This window comes from Hippoglossus hippoglossus, chromosome 16 (assembly GCF_009819705.1).
Source record: "Hippoglossus hippoglossus isolate fHipHip1 chromosome 16, fHipHip1.pri, whole genome shotgun sequence".
Lineage (NCBI taxonomy): Eukaryota > Metazoa > Chordata > Actinopteri > Pleuronectiformes > Pleuronectidae > Hippoglossus > Hippoglossus hippoglossus.
Window position 1 is genome coordinate 2,475,726 of NC_047166.1, and position 22,002 is coordinate 2,497,727.

Genomic DNA, 22,002 nt, shown 5'->3' on the forward strand with positions numbered 1-22,002 from the left:
TACCAGCATTCAATCAAACCTGTAATGAAATCTATTCTCTGTATGCATCGGCACACCTGGAATGAAATGCACTTCTCATCACCACTACTTTTCAATTGGAAAGGATCTGTTAACATTACACCATATCACCTTAGCTCCTGCGCATATATTAAACCTCATCCAATTGGCTGAGCACTGAGGTGGAATATTATGCAAATTCCTAATAACAAGTGTACATGATTGAATTCACTCAGTCAACAGCAAGAGTCCTGCACACACACACACACACACACACACACACACACACACAGCGCTTATACTCAGTGTGTGTGTGTGTGCATGTGACGCACACAATCACGCTCTGTCTGTTAACCACGTCTGTCAGCGCACAGACGTCAGGAATTAAAACTGTCAAATTACTAAAGCTCACAGCGACGAGCCAGAGCTGCTCTGCGTTTCACCCGGATTTGAAAAAAAAAGGGGAAATGATTCATTTGTTCCATTCTTCAACCTCAGGGTGTCTCTCAGGAGTTAAATTGTGTTTTTTTATATTTATTTTTTTTTTTAGTGTGGAAGAAATAAATCTGCAGCATTAGCAGGAAGCAGAGGGATATGGAACTCGGGGCCATTTTGTCTCATTGACTCCTCATTGGGATGGAGTGTCCATTAAGGGAACAATAACATGCACTTGTAAACTCGTGGAAGCAGAAAGTAATTTGGGGGCTATTCTGAAAAAAAGTCTTCACTTGACGTGCAGAGAAAACCAGAAGACGAGTTTGTTCTCAGGTTTGCAAAGTGTTTTAAACGCACCCTTGAGGAAAGTCTGATATAATGGAAAAAAGTCATATGCTAAAGAAAAAGTTGTCCCCGTTTAAATCATTTCATATCTGACCTTGATATAAAAGTAGCTGTTCCCCTCGCAGCAATATTTTAAAATTCCGGCATTGTACAGTTCAGATGCTTTAATGTCCTGCGAGAGGGAGGAATTCTTTCACCATTGAGAAAGTGCGAGACTTCAAAGTGCTCAGATTGCCGGTAATTGGTGTCATGGAAAAAGCTTATGGCTGCTGTATTGTTAACGAAGCAGATTTTGGGCTTGCAAAGACAGTCGCCATTTACTTAATCACTTAGTTATCACTTCCATTGTAATTAGTTTTTCAGACTCAACTTAATCACCTGCAGGGGGGGGGGGGGGGGAAACCACTTCACACACAACAACAGACAGACTTTATTTCCCTTATGCAAAAAAAAAAAAACACCGCCAATTAGTAAGATACAGCTCAGGCAGCGCCGTGTAAAACCTGTTTACGTAACCTGCCGCACCATCTATTTTTATCACCGGTGGATGCAGTCGCAGAGCGTTTCTCCTCCTCCGGTTGTGTGGAGCAGCACCAGGAGTTGCTCTCCAACCACATCACAGCTGCAGCAGAGCTTCAGAGCAGCGGCAGAGTGATGGTCTGTCACCGAGCCCGTCACGTCTGTCTCTCACTCTGCTGCTGCTCCTCCTTCAAATGAGCTCCTCGCACATACATTCACTTGTTATCTCCATCTCTCTTTCTTTTTTGCTCTGTGGCTTTCATCCTCCCTTTTGCTTTTTGCTCCTGCTCCTCTGTCTATTGATCTCCGAGTCCTCCCTCATTCACTCCCCCCCTCTTCATCGCCAGTTTGTCACCAAGGTTGAATTTCGTCCCTTCATCTCCCTTTCTTTTCTTTCCCCTGGCTGTCACCATCCCTCTCTCTCCCCTCCCCTCCCCTGACTCCACTCACGCAGCCCATCTGTCTTTTTACCTTTTGGCAGACTTGGGTATCTCTATATTAAGCCTTCGCTGGGCTGAGAGCGCGTTGAGTCGACACAGAAATACAAAGAGACGGTTTTAGAGACGGAAACTTGACTCTTAAACGGTGTAAACGTGGAAGGGAAGTTGTGAGATAAGCGTAAAGCTGCGTCTAATTATCGCTTCTACACGAGGTGACGATTTTCTCCCCGTCACCTAACTTTAAAATAAAAGTACTCGTGTAGTTTCAAACCCCAAATCTTTAGTTTCCACGTGCTGGTGATGCACAACTTCAAAGAAAGCCAAGAAGTTGGGTACAGTTGGCCGTCGCCTCCTGTTCGCAGCCGAGCTGCTTGCCAGGCTGTCGGTATGATTCACCGTGAAATGATCTTACTGTGACCGGTGGCACCATATGTCCCAAACACCCAATGATTGAGTCATCCGACCTGCTGGTGAAGCATGTTGTGACAGGTCGTTTGTCAGCTCTGGATTTGTTTACCTCAGCTGCGTGTCTCGCCCCCCCCCGTCGAGCCACTTGACTCATTGGAAGCTCTCAGCCGCCTCGTAGCCGGAGGCCAGGCAGGGCGCCATGGTCCAGAGGGAGCAGATGAGTCACAGGTACCAGAGAGCCACTGGGGCGACAGGAGGCAGAAACCACACTGAGATGGAGGCTCATTACCAAGAGGTGCATGCTGCCGCCGCCGCCGCTGCCGCCAGGCCGGGACGCTGTTCGGTTAGAATCCAAAACTCAGAACTGTGTCTCTGCCGCAGAGCTGATTGGCAGCCGGCGTAATGAGACAAAAGAAAACTGTCCAAGAATAAAAGAGGAGGCTTTAACAGGCTCACTGCTGCACCACTTTTGATTGCCTCTCCCACTGGGATTGCAATTATGATTTATGACTTTTTAATGTGGTCATAAGTCCAGGCAATCATAAGAATAAATGGCTAAAATTGAGGATTTTTAATTGGAAAGCTCTACCCAAAGCGTTATATCCAGAAAGATTAGATCGTGGACTACAGTATCTCTGTGGGGAAATGGCAGCAAAAGCCCAGCTAGAGAATGAATGCAATGATACACGATGATGAGATACTAAGCCTCGACAAGCACCTGCACAGACGTCTGCCTCCGGATAATGACGAGTGAAGAGAACTTCACAGTAACTTCGGGATTTAAAACGATAAGCTTTAAACTGTCGGCCGGGAACTGTGCACATGCAGATCGGATCAAACCTTGTTGGATTCCGACTTTGCCCTCGTCTGTAATAAGATTCAGTCAAATTAAAGCTGCGAGGACGACAGGAGGCAAACGGCTCGTCTCTCCGTTTCATGCATTGTGGTGTCGGGCGTCTTTCTGGGCTCAAGGAAATTGGATTTAGTTTTCACTCGTTCGTCTCTTGAGGATTTGTAATGAGATTTGACTGAAATCTAACGACTCTGATCAGATTTCCCTCCTCTGTAATATCCCCTAATATTTGCCTGTAATCAACACACAAACTCTGAGGAGGAACCTCTTTGACCCTTTTGACTTAGTCATTACCTTTTAATAATGTTCACTCAGAACTCTGCGTTAGCTTGTATTCACACCCTCCTTCGCACGAACAATGAAATCCATCCAAGACGTTTGTCTCGAAGGGATCAGAGAATTAAGTTTTGAAGAATTTGAGTTGTTTTTGCAGCTTCGCCACGTAAATATATCCACATAATTCTGAACTCGTGGCAGGAGCAATCAATCATCTGGCAGAGTTGGATGAATATAATGATTCTGTAACTCTCTGAGCCAAAAGCATCCTGTTACTTTTTCTGTTATCAATATATCTCCACTTCAGGATGAACCGTTTATCACAAAATAGGATCACACACTCTGTTACAGTCCATCCATATCGTCCACTTCATAACTCGACAGATGAATTTCTATGCCGGACTATTCTGGACCCAAGAGCCGTCGTCCTGTCAAGTCTGGGTCACTTAATTCAGAGGAAAGATTAAAATCTGCTCCTCTGAATTATTGAGCCGATCTGCTCTTCACTCGCCCACCAATCATCACCCTCGTCATCATCACTCTGAACATCTTCTGAACTCATCAGCAAGGCCTGATTTAGACATCGTCATTTTCCGTTTTCATTCCTCACTGAAGCTTTCTCGAGCTGTCGGATTTAACTTGTTTTGAACACCTGCATGTTTCCCCCCCTCTGCGCTGCTCTGTCCTCCTCCTCCTCCTCCCCCCCCCCCCCCCACCCCCCCCCCCCCACCCCCTCACATCCACAGACTAATCAGTTTCACAGAATTTGTCATTAAGGGCGGAGAGAAGGGCCTGACACCACAGATGGCAGCAGCCTCTTGCAAATGAGCTCTGATTATAAGAGGTGGCAGGTTTCACTCTTCTTATCATCGCTGCCTTTCACGCCATTAGGCAAACACTCTGCTAGGGTCACATCACCCAAGGACATTTACATGGTAGATTTACCTCAGCTAAGTAACCTTGTGTTTGTGGTGCACTGTCGCACAGACTGTCCCCCTCGGCTTCATTTTGAAAGAATTTGACAACCTCATTTGGGTCCGCGTTGGCAAAGGCGTCACACTCGGTGAGCTATTGGCCAGAGCTGTTATTTTTGGCTCGTTCATCACGCCAGGTGCTTGCGCCCCTGATCCCGACACTGGAAAGCAAAGTCTGTGAAAATGATATCAGGTTCCTGCTGCTCTGCTCCCGTCAATATTTAAAGCTCTAACTCATTTCAGAGTTGATTTCTCGCTGGCCGGGGGAAACTCTCGGTCTCCACCGGTCCGTGGGGAGAGCACAGGTCCGAGAAAGTCAGTATTGATCTATTAACAGTGAAGGGGAAAGGGAGCAGAGAGCTGAGTTCAAACACCTCTCCCATGCTGTTTCTCACATAGTGAAATCCCTGTCAACGCAACCTGTCTCTCCCAGCTGCTACTTGACCTACATTAGCTCTTGAATGTTTGTGTTTCTTTTTCTCTTTCGGCTCAGTCTGAAAAGCTCTTAACCTTTTCTCAATCTGTTTCTGTTGTCAAGGTGTGAGGCGGCCACCAGACCTGGAGAAGACCAATCACAGTGTTCATTATACGCTCCTGATCGCGTGCGTGTTGGTGGCCTTCGTCCTCGGCGCCTTTCTCTCTGGCTTCCTGGTCTCTTGCTACTGCAACCACACAGGCCACAAGACCAAGAAGTTGGCGAAGGATCCCGAGGCTCCGATTCCACACGCCCTATCCCTCCGCAGCCTGGCCAAGCTCAACGGCCTCCTGGACAGCCAAAGTAAGGATGACAAGCTGGAGGTGTCATCTCCAAAGATCTACAATTCTTTCTTCACCAACAGCAAGGAACATCACCCACCAAGGAGAAATGGCCACCATGGCATGACAATGGGAGACCTGGTTCACCCCCACCATCACCACCTTCACCACTCCTCAGAACTCTCCGGTCTGCCGACACCCGACTCGACCCCAGAGCTTCCCATCAAGAGCATGAAAGCCTTCAAGAACCAGTGGGAGAAGAACCAGAATTGCAACAATGCCAAAGACCCAAAGTCCCACAACGTCGGCTCCAGGCCCAGCTCAGCCCTGCTCCACCAGCAGGTCTTCCCCTACTCCCACAGCCTGTCCAATGGGCAGCCACTAGTTGGGAGTCACCTCCTTTCAGACGAACGTAAAATCCACAATGTTGAACGTGTGCTATCCCAGCAGCCTTACCCTGGTTACTCGCAGAAGGTGATGGAGGTAACCTCGCTGGATGAGCTCCTGAAGCACATCCATGAGGCAAGTAGCAGTAAAAACTCCCAGTTAATGAGCCCATCAGGTCTGATGGCCAGTGGTGGTGGAGGCCAATTAGCCTTTGCCAACCGAATCCAACCTCAGATCCCTGAGACAGAATCTGCCCCTTACTACAGCTCGTCAACTTTACCTCGAGACAGCCTTACCCGACGCATGGATGTTCCTCCTGACATCCCTCCACACCACCAGTCCACTCTGGAGAGGAGGCACTCCTCCCAGAGGCACTCGTTGATCGCTGCAGCCACCAAGATGCCAAGTGGAGGTGGAGGAGGGGGAATGATCCCTCGCCAGCACAGCTTCAGCCAACGAAACGGTGGGCCCCACCAACCACCTCCCCTACTGGCACGGATGAACTCAACAGGCAGCGCGTGCGAGGTTCACTACCCCCTAATCCCCAATGGGTACCTGGCGCGCCAGCACAGCTACAACGGAGAGCAGGAGGTCCCACACAGGGGTGCCATCGTCCGCCGGGGCTCCTCGCTCAAACCCGACGTCCCTCCCAAACCTTTGTTCATACCTGCCACATCCCCGGTTAACCAACAGGGGAAGTTCAACTACTGAGGAGGTTCACTCCTGGACTAGAGGAGGTTCTCCCTCGTCGTGTCTTCTCAAAGGACATTCTCTTTGAAGGAATCCAGTGGGTTTGAGGTTGCAGACCTTAACAAGAAAACACAACCTATCATGTGACAGCCAGTGTCACTGTGGACAAAAGCCTCAACCAAACTTGTTTTTCCCACTCTTTTTGTCCAGCGAATATCTTTGTACCATATTGGTATTGCTCAGCTACTTGCTTATTATAGAACCGCTGACACGGGTGACGTGACGCCACCTCCTTATATTAGGCTGCCAATGTCCTCAGTGTGGATTTACAATGCAACTTAGTTTTTGGACACATCGATGTTGGAGAAACGTAACTCATCCGTCATCTTGAACACTTAAAAGCCGGAGGCTCCTGCGATGCGTAGATTCAGGCTTTTGCTTAACCTTTTCTGATGTAGTGTTGGTAACCAGTCCCCACCCGCCCCACCCTCGAATGTGTTTATATTATGCATGTGTGTGTATATATATGTGTGTTTATATCCACACCGTATATGTATACATATACATTTGCAGTATATGTAACCTGTGGTGAAAAGTCAGCAAATTCCCCCCCGAAAGTAGTTATGTCTTGGCCTTACTATACTCTTTCATCTTTGGGCATATCAAACGATCCCCCCCCGCCCCCCCCCCCCCCCCGCCTCACACTCTGAGAGACACAAGTATCTGAGAGACACCGAATCATGCACTTCATCAACACAGCTCATTGTCAGTTGGCTAAAAAAAAAAAACAATGAACCAAATTAGTTTCTTGTTGACAAGAGAAAGTAAATACTTCCACAAAGCAGCTCTACTCTCGTCCCTTCTCTCTTTTCTTTCCCTGTTCCAGCAGATGTCAGGTCAGCAGCGACCTAATCGGGTCCATCTTAGTTCCTCCAGAATGTTTCTATGACATTGGTGCTCCGCAAAATTCAGAGGGTTTAGCTTCCTCTGCAAAGGAAGACAAAAAAAAAAAATAGACGAGACAAACACGCCACGCCATCTGGCAGAATGAACACTACACACAGAACGGATTGCAAGTATTATAATTATTAACTTTGTGACTATTGGTTGTAAATAAAGGAATAATTACTAGCCAAATTTTAACTGTATGTGTAAATGTGTGCCTTATTTAATAATAGTGTGTGACATGGGGGTAGGGGTTAATGCAAGGGGCTCTGATGGCTACTATGCTCCAGTATATTGTTGGTGTTTCATTTTCTATGGTCGTCAGTACGTGTCATACAGTATCTATTGTATATTTGAAGAGTTTCATTCCAGAATGAATTTGTCATTTAAAAAGTCGTCTGATAAACTGGTAACTGTGAATATGATTGTAACACTTATTATTGTATCATATTTTATGTTATATCTTGAGTATATTGAGCCTTTTTTTTTTTTTTTTTTTACAAAGGAATATTTTACAAATTATCGTCTCTTTTTTTCTAAGATCGATGGAGTTTTGGAATGAAACCCTTCATTTCGCTTCGTTGTTTTGTTTTTGTTGTTATTTTCCGCATCCCAGGAGTGTGAGCCTGCAGTTTGTTTTTGGGAGCGTTGGGTTAAAGCGAGTTTGCGACTGCAGACGGTCACTTTCCACTGGGTGTCACTTCCCCTATTGGTGCCATTGTTATTTTTCTTTTAGACGTAGTGTTAGCATCTCTCTGGAGTTCTGTAGGAGCAGTTCACGGTTCCTCTGAAGCTTGACCTAACGACCTGTCGCCATTTCTACAAGTCACATTTAACCGATGGATAAAAGCAAAGATGTGGCACGTTGCTCCAGTTACTGAAGTTCTTATTCAGAGGAAGAAGGCGATCTAGTTTTGGTTTAGTGTGTGAATCAGAAGAAATGCAGGATGAGACACGAGTCTGGACGCGGTCGCTGCTGTAGATTCTGACAAACCTGAGTCAGCGGGCGTCAACATCAGCAGTACAGGAAGCAGATAAACAGGAAGCAGATAAACCTGAGTGGAGATAAAGTTTTTGTTGAGCAAAAATGTTAAAACCTGGAGAAGTGCAATGAACATCGATCCGACAAGTTGAGTTTGTCTCTTGGGTCGATTCTTAAGGAAGCGATCGGTGGACCAGGTTCCCCGGTGGTCGCAACGCCGAACATCTGCCGAGGTTTTCCCCTCAGGGATGACGATGTCAGTCCGAATCGTCAAAGCCTCGACTCTGGCCACAGTCGAGTGGAACCATGATCAAACCCCTGAACACAGCACTGCGCTCGTCACTGTATCTGAAAGGGTTTTGTATTGATTTGAAATCCCCCAAAGCTCATTGGACCCAATGTAGAGTTGATCATTCATCCAGTTAATGAAGGAAAATATAACTGACCACAAGGTTTGTTCTTTAGGGGGGAAAGAAGTAGATTTAGCTTTTCAAACAACAAATATAAAACATGCAACTTGATTTTTAAGGTCCCGCCCGTAATGTTCCATGAGAGGAATTGCTGCCATGTTTGAAGAGTGTGTGAGTTTTTCTTTATCTGCCGGTGACAGATTGAATGAGAAAAGAAGCGGTCTCGCCTCTGACGTCTGAATCAGTATTTGATTTGGTGTAAATACATTCTATCTGGACGGGGTCTCATTGATTCAGTATTGTTTTTCCTTTTTCTGTTTGATTTTCAGACTGCGCCTCTTGAATTACTATGAATTTGGTCTCACAGAAAACCATTGTATGTCTCTTATACTAGGAATAAAAATGAAAACATGACGTGTCTCACTGGTGAATGTGTCAAAATGTAAAGTCTCCAGGTGATGCATGAACACAAACACAACTTTCTGACATTGTGTAGAGTTGGAGTGGAGTTGTGTAGTGAGGGGGGGGAGCCGGGGTAAAGAACACGACGTATAAATGCTGCAGAAATCACATGTTCACAGCACATCAACACAGGTGTCGGCCATTATCACCAAAAGTCTTGTCTTTCCAAGTTGACGTCTTCATCGTTGTCTTCTGTGTGAGTGGTTCCTCTTCTTCATTTTGAGATATCTGTGTGATATCAGTTTTGCATCGTCTTATAAAAGTCATCAAGTGGCCCACTGCTCATGGTGAATCCTCCGTATAGTATCCTGCTGTATCAGTATTTCATTTCAGAGATTTGGTTCATCACTAGGGTTCAGTTTGGTTCGAGGGCCCCTAGGTGTGTTCTGCTCCAGACCTCCAAGGTCCCTTGAAACGCTCCTATGACTGTGTTGGTTGTTGGCTAAAAAACACAGTTCCCTGCTCTATTACACACATTTCATCAAGAGCGGATCTTTTAGAGGCTTTAACAACATCAGCGAATGTCATTCGGTTTAGTTTCCTCCAACAAAGAAGAGCCCAGAGCCACGAGAGGACACAGCTGAAGTAAACATCCAGGTCTTGCTGCCGTACAGCGGAGGAGGCTTGTCCAGACCTAACCCCTGATGAGAAGACAAACAAGGACATTTCAATTTGTGCATTAAAAACCAAGAGGAAACACAATTACAGTTATTCTGGAGACGGTGTTCTATGGGCACAGCTCAAATGAAGTAATCAAGATTATTAACAGGACTCCGATAGAAACTGATAAACGAGGGTCACCTGCGTTCACCTGGTTATGAAAGTCCTATCAAGGTTGTGTCCTGTGTTCCTGCTTTGAAATTGAATACGTCTTGTAAATAATAACCACAAAGTAATGAGGGAAATGGTCATTCGGTATAACCAAGCAACATAGAACATGTACAGGCTTCAGCCTTGCTCAACGTAGACGCTCTAACTGCTTTTCACTCTTGTTCATCCTGTGCGACCTGCAGCGAAATGTCCAGGACCAATTCAGTTCAGAATCCTGTAATTATATCTCGCACATAATGTTCCTCCAGCTCAGCACAGTGCATGTATATATAATAACGTGTGCATATGTAAATGGAGGATTCACTCAATGTTCCCCTTGTAGATGAAATGATCCCATGTTGAGCGCCTCGACGCATACGTTGTTCTCATTAATGAAGAAATCATTTACCTTTTATTTTGTGCTTCAAGGTCTGTTGTTCATCACAGCACCGTCCGTGTGAAGGTGAGTAAATTAACTACGTCGTTAGGTATCGTTCACATCTCAAACTAGAAGCCCAACAGTCGCTTTGTGAAACCGGGTTTAAATTCACTTCATCTGCACCAAATTGAACACTCGTATTAATACGCCTGATGTTTTTCATCAAGATCCTTGAATTACTCAACGTCTCGTGATGTTAAAGAAGCTGGAAGAAACACTTCCTGGATCTGCTTCCTGATCCGGATCCACAACAAAGCTGATTGACTTTCGGACCCACATCTTTTCTGCAAGTTCCATCGTGTTCGATTCAAGAGTTTTTAAACGTATAAATAAATGGAAATGGGTTAAAACAAAGCCTCCTTGGCGAAGGTAACAATGCTGTGAATTGTATTTTACACTTGCATTTTTGACAATGTTATGTGCAATTCACGTATTATTGTATATGTATAATTATGGTTTGGGGGAAAAAACTAAAATGTTTCACATACATTTTAGCATAAGCTACTAAATAGAAAATTCCAAGTAGTGTTGGCTAATCATAGCAAAAAATGCTATCAAGCTAAATTGTGAAAATGGCTCAGTTAAAACTGTAAATCGGTAAAATCGGTACTTTGAAGCACCCACTGGATTGCGGTCGCTTCTCTTACCCTAGTTGACACGTAATTATACATAATGGAAGTTCTTCTCTCTGCTGAGTGCTTTTATTTTCAAAAAGAACTATAAGAAAATCACAAAAGTTTAAAATTGTTGGTACTTCTGTAATTTTCAGGTAAATGAGCTGCGTTTATATCGAGCCGTCCTGATATTAACGTGCACTCAGAGCATTTTACATTCAACCGCACTCACACAGAGCTTCTTTATCGAGCATTATGTTTTTCAGTGTTCAGTCAGGAATCGAACCATCAACCCTCTGATTATCGGACGACCCGCTCTACCCCTGAGCCACCGGTGTTATGAATGTAGTGAATGCAGAGTGTGTCGTTGAGGTTTTACTCTGAGAACAATTTAGTCGAAGTTACAGGGTTTTGTTTTGCTTCCCTGTAAAGATCCATTTTTCAGAAGTTCCAGTCACAGGAGAGAGATGAAGACAGAACTCTGATGTGTTTACAGAAGTAAATCTGAATTCAATTACCAAGTTACACCGACTAATAGACTCCACACAGGCCATTGCATAAGAGACAATAAACATCACGGTGTGAACTCACCCCGACAGCGAGTAAACAGCCGGGAGCTCCAGGGTCGTGTGGAGAGACATTTCTGCAGAGTCTCCGTCTGCTGGTGGAAGCTGCGTCTCTGAGACCTTCAGATTTAATCAGCCCTCCGGAACCGAACAAAACACAAGACTTATAATGTTGTTTTATTACAAGTGGTGGAAAGTTTTGGATCATTTCATAAGAGATTAGTTCCAATGAACAAACAGTTGTGATGTTTGTGTCTCATCTGGAATAACAGTGTTTGAACAAGTTAGTCCTCTTCTTTGGGATTAAAGGGATCCAGAATCAGGCCACATCCATTCGAACATGTCTTTGTTTTAAAACAGTTTCAAACTAAAAACGATCTCTGTCCACATCAAGGATGTTAGCTCTGTCAGTTATAATCACCGGCCATATACCAACCAACCTGAAAATGCAAATCACGTGACCATTCGCGTACGCTGGGCGTGTGCGTGCTGCTGTGAACAGGAAGCAGATCTTCTTCTCTGCAGCCGGTTGCTTAGATACAGAAAATATTATGAATTAAAAACGACAACAGTGAAAAGTAAGATGAGTTTACAAACTAAAACGTGGTCAGAAGCGTTTTTCAAACTCTGTTTCAGGCGCCTGAGTATGATGTTGTTTTTATAGCCATAAAACCCTTTCCTCCAGTGGCCGTGGAAGCTCAACCCACTGCAACACGTTTTCTATTTGCCATGTACGTGTTGTCATGTGTCTGTTCCATCTGTTTTGTGTATTTGCTCGTGTCTTCTCACTGCGTTGAGCTCTCAGGGCCACCAGCAGGTAAAACAGACGATATTTACATTGAACCACTGCTGGAAAAACAGACAATTTCAATCATCCTCATTGTTTCCAGTTAAACTCTCCACAGGTTCCCTCAGCGTGAAGCCAGAGACGCCGGAGCCTCTTAAAAGTTATCGAGCAGAGTTTTTACCGTCACGTCCATCAGTTGATCCTCCTGTAAAAGCATTAGCACCGAGAGGATCTTGGATAAACCGATTGTGGCGTTAAAGCCAAATGACGCTCTCGTCTTAATATACACAGTGAAATGACTCTGATGGCTGCTGAGATTGACCTTTTAGCCAAAACAGTTCTACTAATGAGGTGGCATCGATTAGTTTATACAATTATCCTCCCCGCAGTCTATTAGATAATCATGTCTGTTTGTGTGTGTGTGTGTTTGTGTGTGTCTGGAGGAGATGACGGAGACGTGTTTGTTGCTGGTGGAGATTGAACCCAGGCTGGATAATGGACGGCGATTAGCTCCTGCATAATTATTGGATTCCAACAAAGCGGCAGTCGATAGCCTGCAGTCTGAGCGCTCGGCCTTTTCTCCAGCCCGTTTGCATGTTTCCATCTCGATGGCAGCTGCTGATGAATGCGTGCTGATGGAAATAAGCCTCGGCTGAAGTCATTATTTGATTCTTGTCAATAAGGCGCATGACTTCCAGGGGAAATGTCATTTAGCCGATGCATTGTGGTGCAGAGTGTTGACATGTTGATGTGTTCAGGGGGGACGTGATGGGTCCAAAGGTCAAACTGTACATGTTCTTAATGTAGAGGCTGATTCCATACGTACTAGTTACAGACGCTCTGTTCTACATGATCTGGTCGTCAAGCTACAAACTATTGGATGATTCTTCACAGCTGCTGAATGAAAGTGATGTTTGATGGTTGATAAATTCATAAATGCAGCACATAGAGAAAAGCTGAGCTGCTTTGTCAAATTGATGGTTTGATCTATCCTTCCCCAAAAACTGATTATAATGTACAGTTTCCAGTAAAAAGTAAGTAATGGACATTTGATACAGATTTAAAAAAAGTAAAAATAGTCTGCGTCTCTGACATTTATTGTGGAAAAAGGCAAAGATGTGATATAAAGTGACAGAGAAAGGTTTTAATCTTCCTCTGTGATTTTCCTCTTATCCAGGATCCCACCACATTTTCGACTGAAACCTAAAACTGGAGCGCGGCTGCGTTTCCAAAACACTGATTCAACATCGTGCAACTTTGGAGCAAGTCTGACATTTAGCACTTTGTTACTGCACTTTGCTTTTTTTTTTGTCTGGAGAAATTGAAAGATTCTCCCCTGAAACATATTTTGATCTCTAATCCAATCATTGGCTTTGACCTCGTCACTTTCGATGTCTCCCGGAAAAAAAAAACGGGGACACGGTAAGAAAACAGCCTGTTGTGACTGACAGAGAGAAAACATTTTCCAATTACTGTACACGGCCTCCTACCTCCTTTAATCTGTCTGACCAGCGACTGCAGTTTTTTTTACTTCTTTAAATGGGTTTTTGTGTTGCCAGCCCCCCCCCCCCCCCCCCCCGCACCTTCCCCACAAACCCTCCAGCCTTAAAAAAAAACATCTACGCTGGAATCATGGTATGTACCTCAGAACGACTTTCTATTCCCCACGTCTGAGCCCCGGCTGCTGCTCGCTGACAGCCGGTATCACAATTCATTATGTCTCTGCTGGAACAGGCAGCAAAGGGCCGGGGAGAAGGTCTCACCATATTTCACTATCGAGACCTGTCAGTGGAATAATCACTGGCACTGACATGTAGCTTGGGATTTTTTCTTTATTCTGTCCTCTCGTCTGTGAGGCAGGCATCTGTCTGGAAAACACTGATCCTGGTTTCAGGACACGTGTCCTGTCCCGTGTCCCTGACGTGAAGTCGCCGTCCTGTCCTCCGTCAGCGTTTCGTGTTTTTTTTTTTCCAAGGCTGCTCTTCATATTCTCATCCATCGCTCTCACCAGCCTCAAAGTGAAGCTCTTACCGGCCCTTTCAACATGGAGGCTGGAGGGGAACAAGCAAACACACCTTCTCTAATGTTCTGTGGGTTAAGAGTCATTTCTTATTTATCAGTAACATTTATTTTTGTCACCATGGAGGGGAAAGGGGACTCTGCCCACCCACCTAGGCCAAGTGCCAAGTATTCCAATGTGAGATTAAACAGCAAAGACCTGGTTTGCTGCATATTTTAATTGTGATTAAGCAACAGACAGAGAAAGGTCGACCTTCATCTCTTGCAAACTTAAAGATAAGGCCTAACACAATGTAGTATGAAGTATTTATGAATTTGTTGTTGGCTTTAGAAATAAAAATCAGGAATCAAACATAAAGAATTGATCCTCTGGGGAACATGAACATCTGCAAACCGATCAGTGGTTGTTGAGATATCGTTCTCAGACTAAAGGACGGATCCAAGTGTCTTTGATGCTTTGTCTCTAAATGTGGTCTCGGAGCAGAGTTCTGTGTTTTTAATCTTCATCTTTTAACTCGGTCTCCGTTGGGCCTCCTCGGCGCTCCGGGCCTCCTCGGGATCATGTGCGAAAAAGTTGCATTCCTGCTCGCCCCCAGGCCTCGACTCAAAGGATCCAAGGGAAGAGCCTCATTAGAGTGGGCATTAATTTGAGCTTGTTAAACACTGCGGCACGACTTTCATCTCAGTCTGTGACAGATACATCTCGCTGAAGTTGACGGCGAAGGAAAGTTTTCAGTTAAGTCGGCTGGCGGATCGCTCCCTGTCAGGATGGATTGTCGACGCAGGGTGAAGGAGACGGGCAGAACTTTCCTCAAGTCCCTCTTCTAATTAACTTCTCCGGGCTTTGAAGTATCGTGTGTGAAGTGTGTGTGTGTGTCCACGTCTGACAGGAAGAGGGGCGTCGACATGTGTACGTGTCACTGTCCACTGTACGTTTGGTCTCATTTGACACAAACCAACAATGTGAACGTCTTTCTAAATGTCCGTACCTTGTCTGTAGCTCTTGGCCTGAAGCCCAGTGGTTCCTTCTGAAGACACGGACTGAATCCAAACATCCAGAGGAGAGTTCCTGGTAATCGGAGGGCCGTCGAAATCCACAATCCATCAAGTCCACAAGGGGCCTCTGGTCTGTGGAGAAGCTGCTTGGGGTGAGACGTGGCCTGGAAACCTGTGGTGGCGCTGAAGTTCAAAACACACAACAAACACACAAAGACAAATAAGAAAACACGTTTGGTCAGCGGTCCACAGTGCAGCCATCAAATTAGCCATTAGCCTTGTCGATAGCAGGCACCTAACTTTTCTGTTAGAGGTTAATGTCGTTGTGATTTCTTATTTACAGTTTTGTTTTTGGTTATTTATTTTTGAAGCCATCAGGTCTATAACTTTCTTGATGTGCTCAGGGTTCTTGTTGCTCACACACAGATTCAGGCTGAATCATTTGGATCCAATCTGCAGTTTTGGTTTTTCTCCATCTACGTCAGCCGGTGGTTTATTGTTTTACAATATTAGCTTTGGAAGCTCGTGCGAATGGAAAATGTTGGTGCACATTCTGAGCTTATCTGTTATCTGTTGTTATGGTTACTATGTAAAGCAGCAGACCTGAGTTGCCAACATCAATACCATTAATAACTAGTACTCCGAGGTGAATTACAGCCTCTGGGATTTCAGTTAATCACCAAGGAAACACGTGAAGTCACGACTGTGGGCGAGTCCCGTGCGATAGAACATTTCACCGACCCTGACGTGGCTGCAACATGCAACTCAACCACTAGATGTCACTAAATCCTACACACTGAACGTTTAACACTTTTACAGTGTTGGTGTTTTAAAACGCAGCCCCTGTCCCGACCTCGCCCTCTGTCTTCACACTGTCCGGTGTTTGCATCATGACTCGAGCTGTCGGGAAACTGAAATCTGTCCAAACAGGCCAGTTTCCAGTGTTTGAACTGGAAAGCACCGATTCAGCAGGTTTACGTCTTTCAACTAATGAAGCTGCTGCAGCCAGAGAGTCGGGGCTGAGCGCTGTGAGGTCTTTATTACATACTTCTACTACTAATTAAAATACTTTTACTTGCTCATGATGTTGAGATGAACACTGGGTCTTCAAGTTTTCAAAAAATATCTCACACAACAATACGTCAGTCTGAGTTTGAGGAAATAATGATGCAGAGGACAGGTACAATTTGTGGTTTGACGTATATGAGTCTCATCATAAGAAGACGTCAGCTCACATCAGACAGACGAGTCGTGTCCTTGCTCTCAGCTGCTGGAACACATGACAATAAATTAACTCTGAGCAAAAAGTAAATAAAGGTGTCAAATAATTCTGAGTGACACGGTCTAATCTAATGCAAGTCTGTTTGCGTCAGTTTTAATCACATGTCAACAGAAGACTCTGTTCGTGAGGAGAATAGGACGATGCATCGTAAAGTAGGCTATTTATAAAATATAATAAATATCCCATCAGCCTTTAGCGCTACGTCAGAGCAGATTTACGATAAATACGAGGAACAACATCGTCTTGTGTGATCAAATCAAAAATGTCGTTAAATCTTTGATCGGCTCAACATTAAAAGCAGCTTCCTGTTTTAATGTTGTTTGTGATCAGTGGATTTCATCATTTTAAATGTGTGAGATTATGTGATCATGACTGACTGAAGGGGGGGGGATGCACCAAGACTCCAAAACACAAAACATGGAGCTGAAAGTTCGATACCGTGTCGAAACGTCTGCTTTGATTCTAACATCTCGACGCCTGAGTCCAAACAGACGAGTGAAGGTCTTCTTTGACATCAGGTCGTTATTGGGCTCATATCTGATCCCAGCATCCATTAATAACCATTTAGAAAATGTCAAATGCACAAAGTGGTTTAGGGAAATTTGAACCATGAGGGATCACAACAACACAAATAATCTGCCAGTTTAACCGGGGCTCATTAAACCTGCACAAACACACAGCAGACAGTCAATTGAAGGAGCAAATGCGGCGTCATTAAACGGTTTGATCCCGTTTAATTTTGCTTAATCATCTCCGTGATTGGGAGGCTGAAAAGGGATTTGTCAGCCTTGTAACAGACTCAGGAGGCTGCGCTGATGTTTACATGGAAACACAACCGAAGGAAACGGGTTAGATTCCCCACAACCTCTTCATCGGTCGGGTAAAAAATACAGTCGTGCAAGAAGTGGAGTTATTTTACAAGCCAAGAAAAGAGTCGGCGACTCGCTCTGTGCTGCAAAAACCCTCGTAACTCTCCCTGCACTGTGTCTGTGCTGTTGATTTTAACTGTGGGCCTGCGATGGCAGCGTGCCCGGAGGGTTCGGGCGGGGGGGGGGGGGGTGGTGGACTTGCAGGCCGCAAACTGCAGCACATTTGGAGGCTTTTAAATGCCTCATAAACACCGATGGAGGAGCACAAAGGGCTGCAGCACACACGGAGACACGACGTCCGTCCATCGCCTCAACCCCCCCCCCCCCCCCCCCTCCTCCCTCCCACCAAGCCGAATACCGAATTCCCCGAAAACGTCTTCAGTGAAAACTGTTGCATTTCTCCATCTGATACGCCAGTGCTGCCTTTTCATACGCGTCTCCATGAAAGAGCCTTTTCATGCCGAGGCGAACGAGAGGAGGAGAAATTACAGTTGTTCTAAGATGTCTGTGCTGCCAAGAACATCACAGGGCTCGGGCCTTCTCATGAAATCCTTCCTCACTGAGTGAACGGGGCAGACGGAGCCAGGTCGGAGAAACGGTTAAATAAAGACAACCTCTGCTACCGTGGAGCCGGAGAAGCGGCTGATTTACGCTCTGCTGGTTAGTTTTCACACTTGATTCACCGAGTTAAACTGCAGCTCTGCATTGATTCCGAACTGACCTACATCTCAGCTTCTGCCCCGCGTCCAACACTCGGCATCGAGCGTTTCACAAACATCTGGTCGAGCGGAGCGCCGCTCTTCCTCTCAGAGGCCGGCTCAGGTCTGTGCTGGGTTTTATTAGGCAGACTTGGACCATGATCCTCTGTTTCTGCCTCAGGAAAGAAATCTTCTGTTGCAGCAGAATTCATGTTCACTCTTTTGAAAGATTTTAACAGACCACTTGATTGTGGTTTTGTGTGTGTGTGTCTGTGTGTGTGTGTGTGTGTGTGTGTGTGTGTGTTGTTGTAATTAGAATATAATATTTGTATTGTACATTACAAACAGACCAATGCAGTTTATGACAAAATGCAGATGTGCAAACACACAAACTCAAAGCTTTACCTCGGCCAAGAACTTTATTTTGGAAGGAAATGTTCCAAACAGAAATTCCTCTTAATGGTTCAACCGTCAGCCAATTAAATTTTATTAACGTGTCAATCATAGACGTTTTTCCAGTTTCAGCTCGACTGCGACACTTTTACTGTGGAATTTTTCAATGTCATTCGTGAATGTGTTGAGTCCCGGAGAGAAAACTCATCTCATCTGTGTTGTGGCAGCAGAAAGATCAGAGATGAATATCTGAGAAAACCCTCCGCACATAAACCCAGAGCTGCTGCATTAGCATGGAGAGACGGGACGTCTGATAACACAGAGCATTTCTTTGAGTCTGTTTGTTTATGGAAAAGGTCATTTTTACCTTTTGCATATGTCAAGAGATTTTAAATCAGAACCGACTGCGGCATCTGCACACAAGTTAAAATACTGGGAACGACCCCGACTCAAAAAATATCATTAAAACAGAATGAGTGAAAATCAGACCATCTAATAGTTCCTGTACAGTCCTGCATCGCTTATATAAAAAAAGGTTTTATATAAGGAAAGAAAATCTATTGTGCAAAAAACAACCAAAGAAAGAAAAAATAAAAGATCATCAAAATATTCATTAAGAGTAAAATCCCACCATGATAACGTCTTTGCTCTAGATCAGCTCAAACATGTCAATTAATAAATTCATCATTACATGTAATTATTACTGGATTTTGGTGTCCTGGTCCTTTTTAAAGATGCAGCGATTCAAAGTTAAGTTCCCTGTAACGAACAGCAGCTGTGAGGGTTTTAAGGATAAACTGTATAATGGTGGTTAATGTATTTTTTCCTGCCGCCCGGTGCGTTGGATGTGGCGACGCCGCTCTGTGCCACGAGGGCGAGCTGAGGTCAGTAGGCAGTTATGTGCTATGCCTGGCACGTCTGGCACTAATGGCCTGATGCCTGACACACCCCCGGTCACTGCTACAGTAGCGTGTCTGTTGTGCGTGTGTGTGTGTGTGTGTGGGTTGCCGGTTGAATCCGGCGCGGTCAGGCCGAAGCTCAGATCTCGACTCAGCAGCTCAGACTCTTTCACCCGGAGACAAGGAGCCACCTGTGCTTGTCTGTTCCAGCAGGACTCAGATTTCACACGCATGCAGACCCACGCTCGTCTTAACCTGTTCCCCCTGCACCTGTCCCCAACCAGGACATCTCGCCCCACTTTCACCCCCCCGCGTCACCCCATCTCACCCCGACACCATCACCCCTCCAACACTCCCATCGCCGTGCGGCTGGAGCCAGCTGGAAACGCCCCAGCGCAGCCGGTTCAGTGCGATTCCTTCCCAGTGAAAACCATCATCCAACAGCTCGTTGTGCATGAATCTGTCCTGCTGCTCCGAGGGCGTCCAAACCAAAACAGGAAGACTATCCATAATCAGCCATATTCAAAAGTGAATAATAGAATAACAGCACTATTCACTGTTCTGTTGATGAGTTACTGTCACACAGAGGTTTACGTTTCACACACTCATGCACCAACATACAAACTCCACATCTGTGCAAATAGGGATTTTCCATTTTACAGCAAAGTAAGAGGATTTTATAAGGTTTTAATAATAATATCATAATAGTCATTGTTCTGGCATCCAATCAACTGAATGAAAACGCAAAACTAAGATGAAGCTTGTTTGTAACAGATTCAGTTTGACCTGCTCATAACAAAGTGAAATTAATTCTCTATGAGGCCAGAACGTAGAAGTGTGAAGTAATGAATCTGACTTTGCCGGAGGTCGTACCTCAAACCCCAAAGTGACTTTGGATGGATTTCTGGCTCAGAATCAATGAGATGCTGATTACATGTCAGTGGATTTTCATTTATTGCTCAGGACGCTTTAGGAAAATGATTCTGAGCTAATGAGACTCTGTATTAATACGGGACTAAAGAACTTCCTGTTATCATATTATCTGTATAAAACATTTCTTCTTCCTGTGAGGTCCTAACTTTTCTGATAACTCAACAGCTCATGCAGCCGTCACGGCTCCTGCTCAGAAATATTAGTCACAACTTTAAATGAAGTATTTTTCCATCATGATCGCACTCTTCTTTCTGACAATATTGAAGTTATAGCTCCTCTCATAAACGCATTAATTTCCCTCTCCGCTCTAATCACCCAGTGAAGATTAGAGGCCGGTTTCTGTTAACTTCCTCCCATGAAGAAGAAGATTGTCTCTCGGTTGTTCTGCCTCTGCAGAGCGATGGAAGTCGAGCTGATTATTCTGCAGGTTAGAAGTTAATTATTTATATGACTCGAGTGTCACAGAGAAAATATGTCGTCCGCATCCCTGAGAGAAAATCAACACCTGGACTCGGCTGGGACTTTACACAGCGAAGACGATAAGAGGTGAAAAACAGACGATTAGATAATAAAGTTAAAGGCTTCGGTTCTTAAGAGGGGATCGAACCACCGGGGACAGTCGTCATCAGGTTGGTATTATGAATCAGGAGTACTCATGTAGTACTACATTATCACACAAGTACTCAGCAGTTACTGCGTTACTACATGAGTTCTCTGCAGACATGAGTACTAATAGTACAGTCAAGTACATCCATCACTACTTAGTACTTAGTAGTCAATAATACATTAATACATGGATACTCAGTAATTATTAAATGATTACATAAGTACTCAGTAGTCTTTACTACATCAATACACAAATATTGAATAGACATTACTACATTATTACTCAGTAGTCTACTAGAGTACTCAGTGGTGTTATTACATTAACACACAAATTCTCTGTAGTCATTACAACAATATGAAAATAAGTACTTGGTCTTAACTAGTTTATAACATGAGTACTCTGTAGCCACCAATACATTTTTAAACAAATGCTCAGTGGTCATCAATACATTGCTACTTGAGTACACAGTACTCGGTCATCACTGCTACATTATTACATGAGTACTTAGTACTACATTATTACACAAGTACTATACATGCACAAGTCCTAACTACATTCTTTGTTTATTATCCAGTGAATCCTTTAAACTCAACTAACTTTAAATTGCTTGTCTCAAAATGGCGTCGTCTCCGGATCATTACCGTCTTGTCAAACTCGAGGGATTCTGCGTGGCTTCATTTTTTGTTAATTTCGCACAGTGCCCCCCCGCTCACCCCCCCCCCCCCCCGCTCACACCCCCTCATTGGGCCCAAACACCTGACGACAGCAGCTCTGAGGCCGACCCCCCCCCATAGCTCACACTGATACTCAATTAGTCCTGGAACCTCGGAGCTTCCACTGAACTAATGATTCACAGCGAGTCCTCCTCCGCTCTCCCCTCCTCCGTCTCGCCTCCTCTTCACTCGGAGACATTTGTCCTCCTCCGCGCACTCATTTCTTTCTTTAAATTGCATGTCTCAAAATGGCGGCGTCTCGGGATCATTACTGTCGGCACGAGATTGAGGAGATGACAGTTTTGACGAATGTAGATTTCTCTGTGCAGGCGGTAACATGTTTAGTCTTTGTCACCCTCAATGAGCTTGGGGTCGTGTGGAGTGTGTGTGTGTGTGTGTGCGTGTGTGTGTGTGTGTGTGGAGGAAATGGAAGGGAGTAGCACAGCAACCACAGGATTGATCTCGGAGACTCACCTCATTGATTTCTGTCCTCGCCAG

The 22,002-nt window shown here is 44.8% G+C and overlaps 1 protein-coding gene across 6 annotated transcripts in view; it reads left to right on the forward strand.

Annotated features, from left to right (window-relative positions):
- sema6e (sema domain, transmembrane domain (TM), and cytoplasmic domain, (semaphorin) 6E) overlaps positions 1-7,223 on the forward strand; it is a 142,840-nt gene extending 135,617 nt beyond the window's left edge. For all 6 annotated transcript variants that reach the window (XM_034610544.1, XM_034610548.1, XM_034610546.1 and 3 more), the window contains one exon: positions 4,786-7,223. In XM_034610544.1, coding sequence (XP_034466435.1) covers positions 4,786-6,101 — 1,316 coding nt within the window. In that variant the 3' untranslated portion in view covers positions 6,102-7,223. The remainder of the gene's footprint in view (positions 1-4,785) is intronic.
- Positions 7,224-22,002: the final 14,779 nt, after the last annotated feature.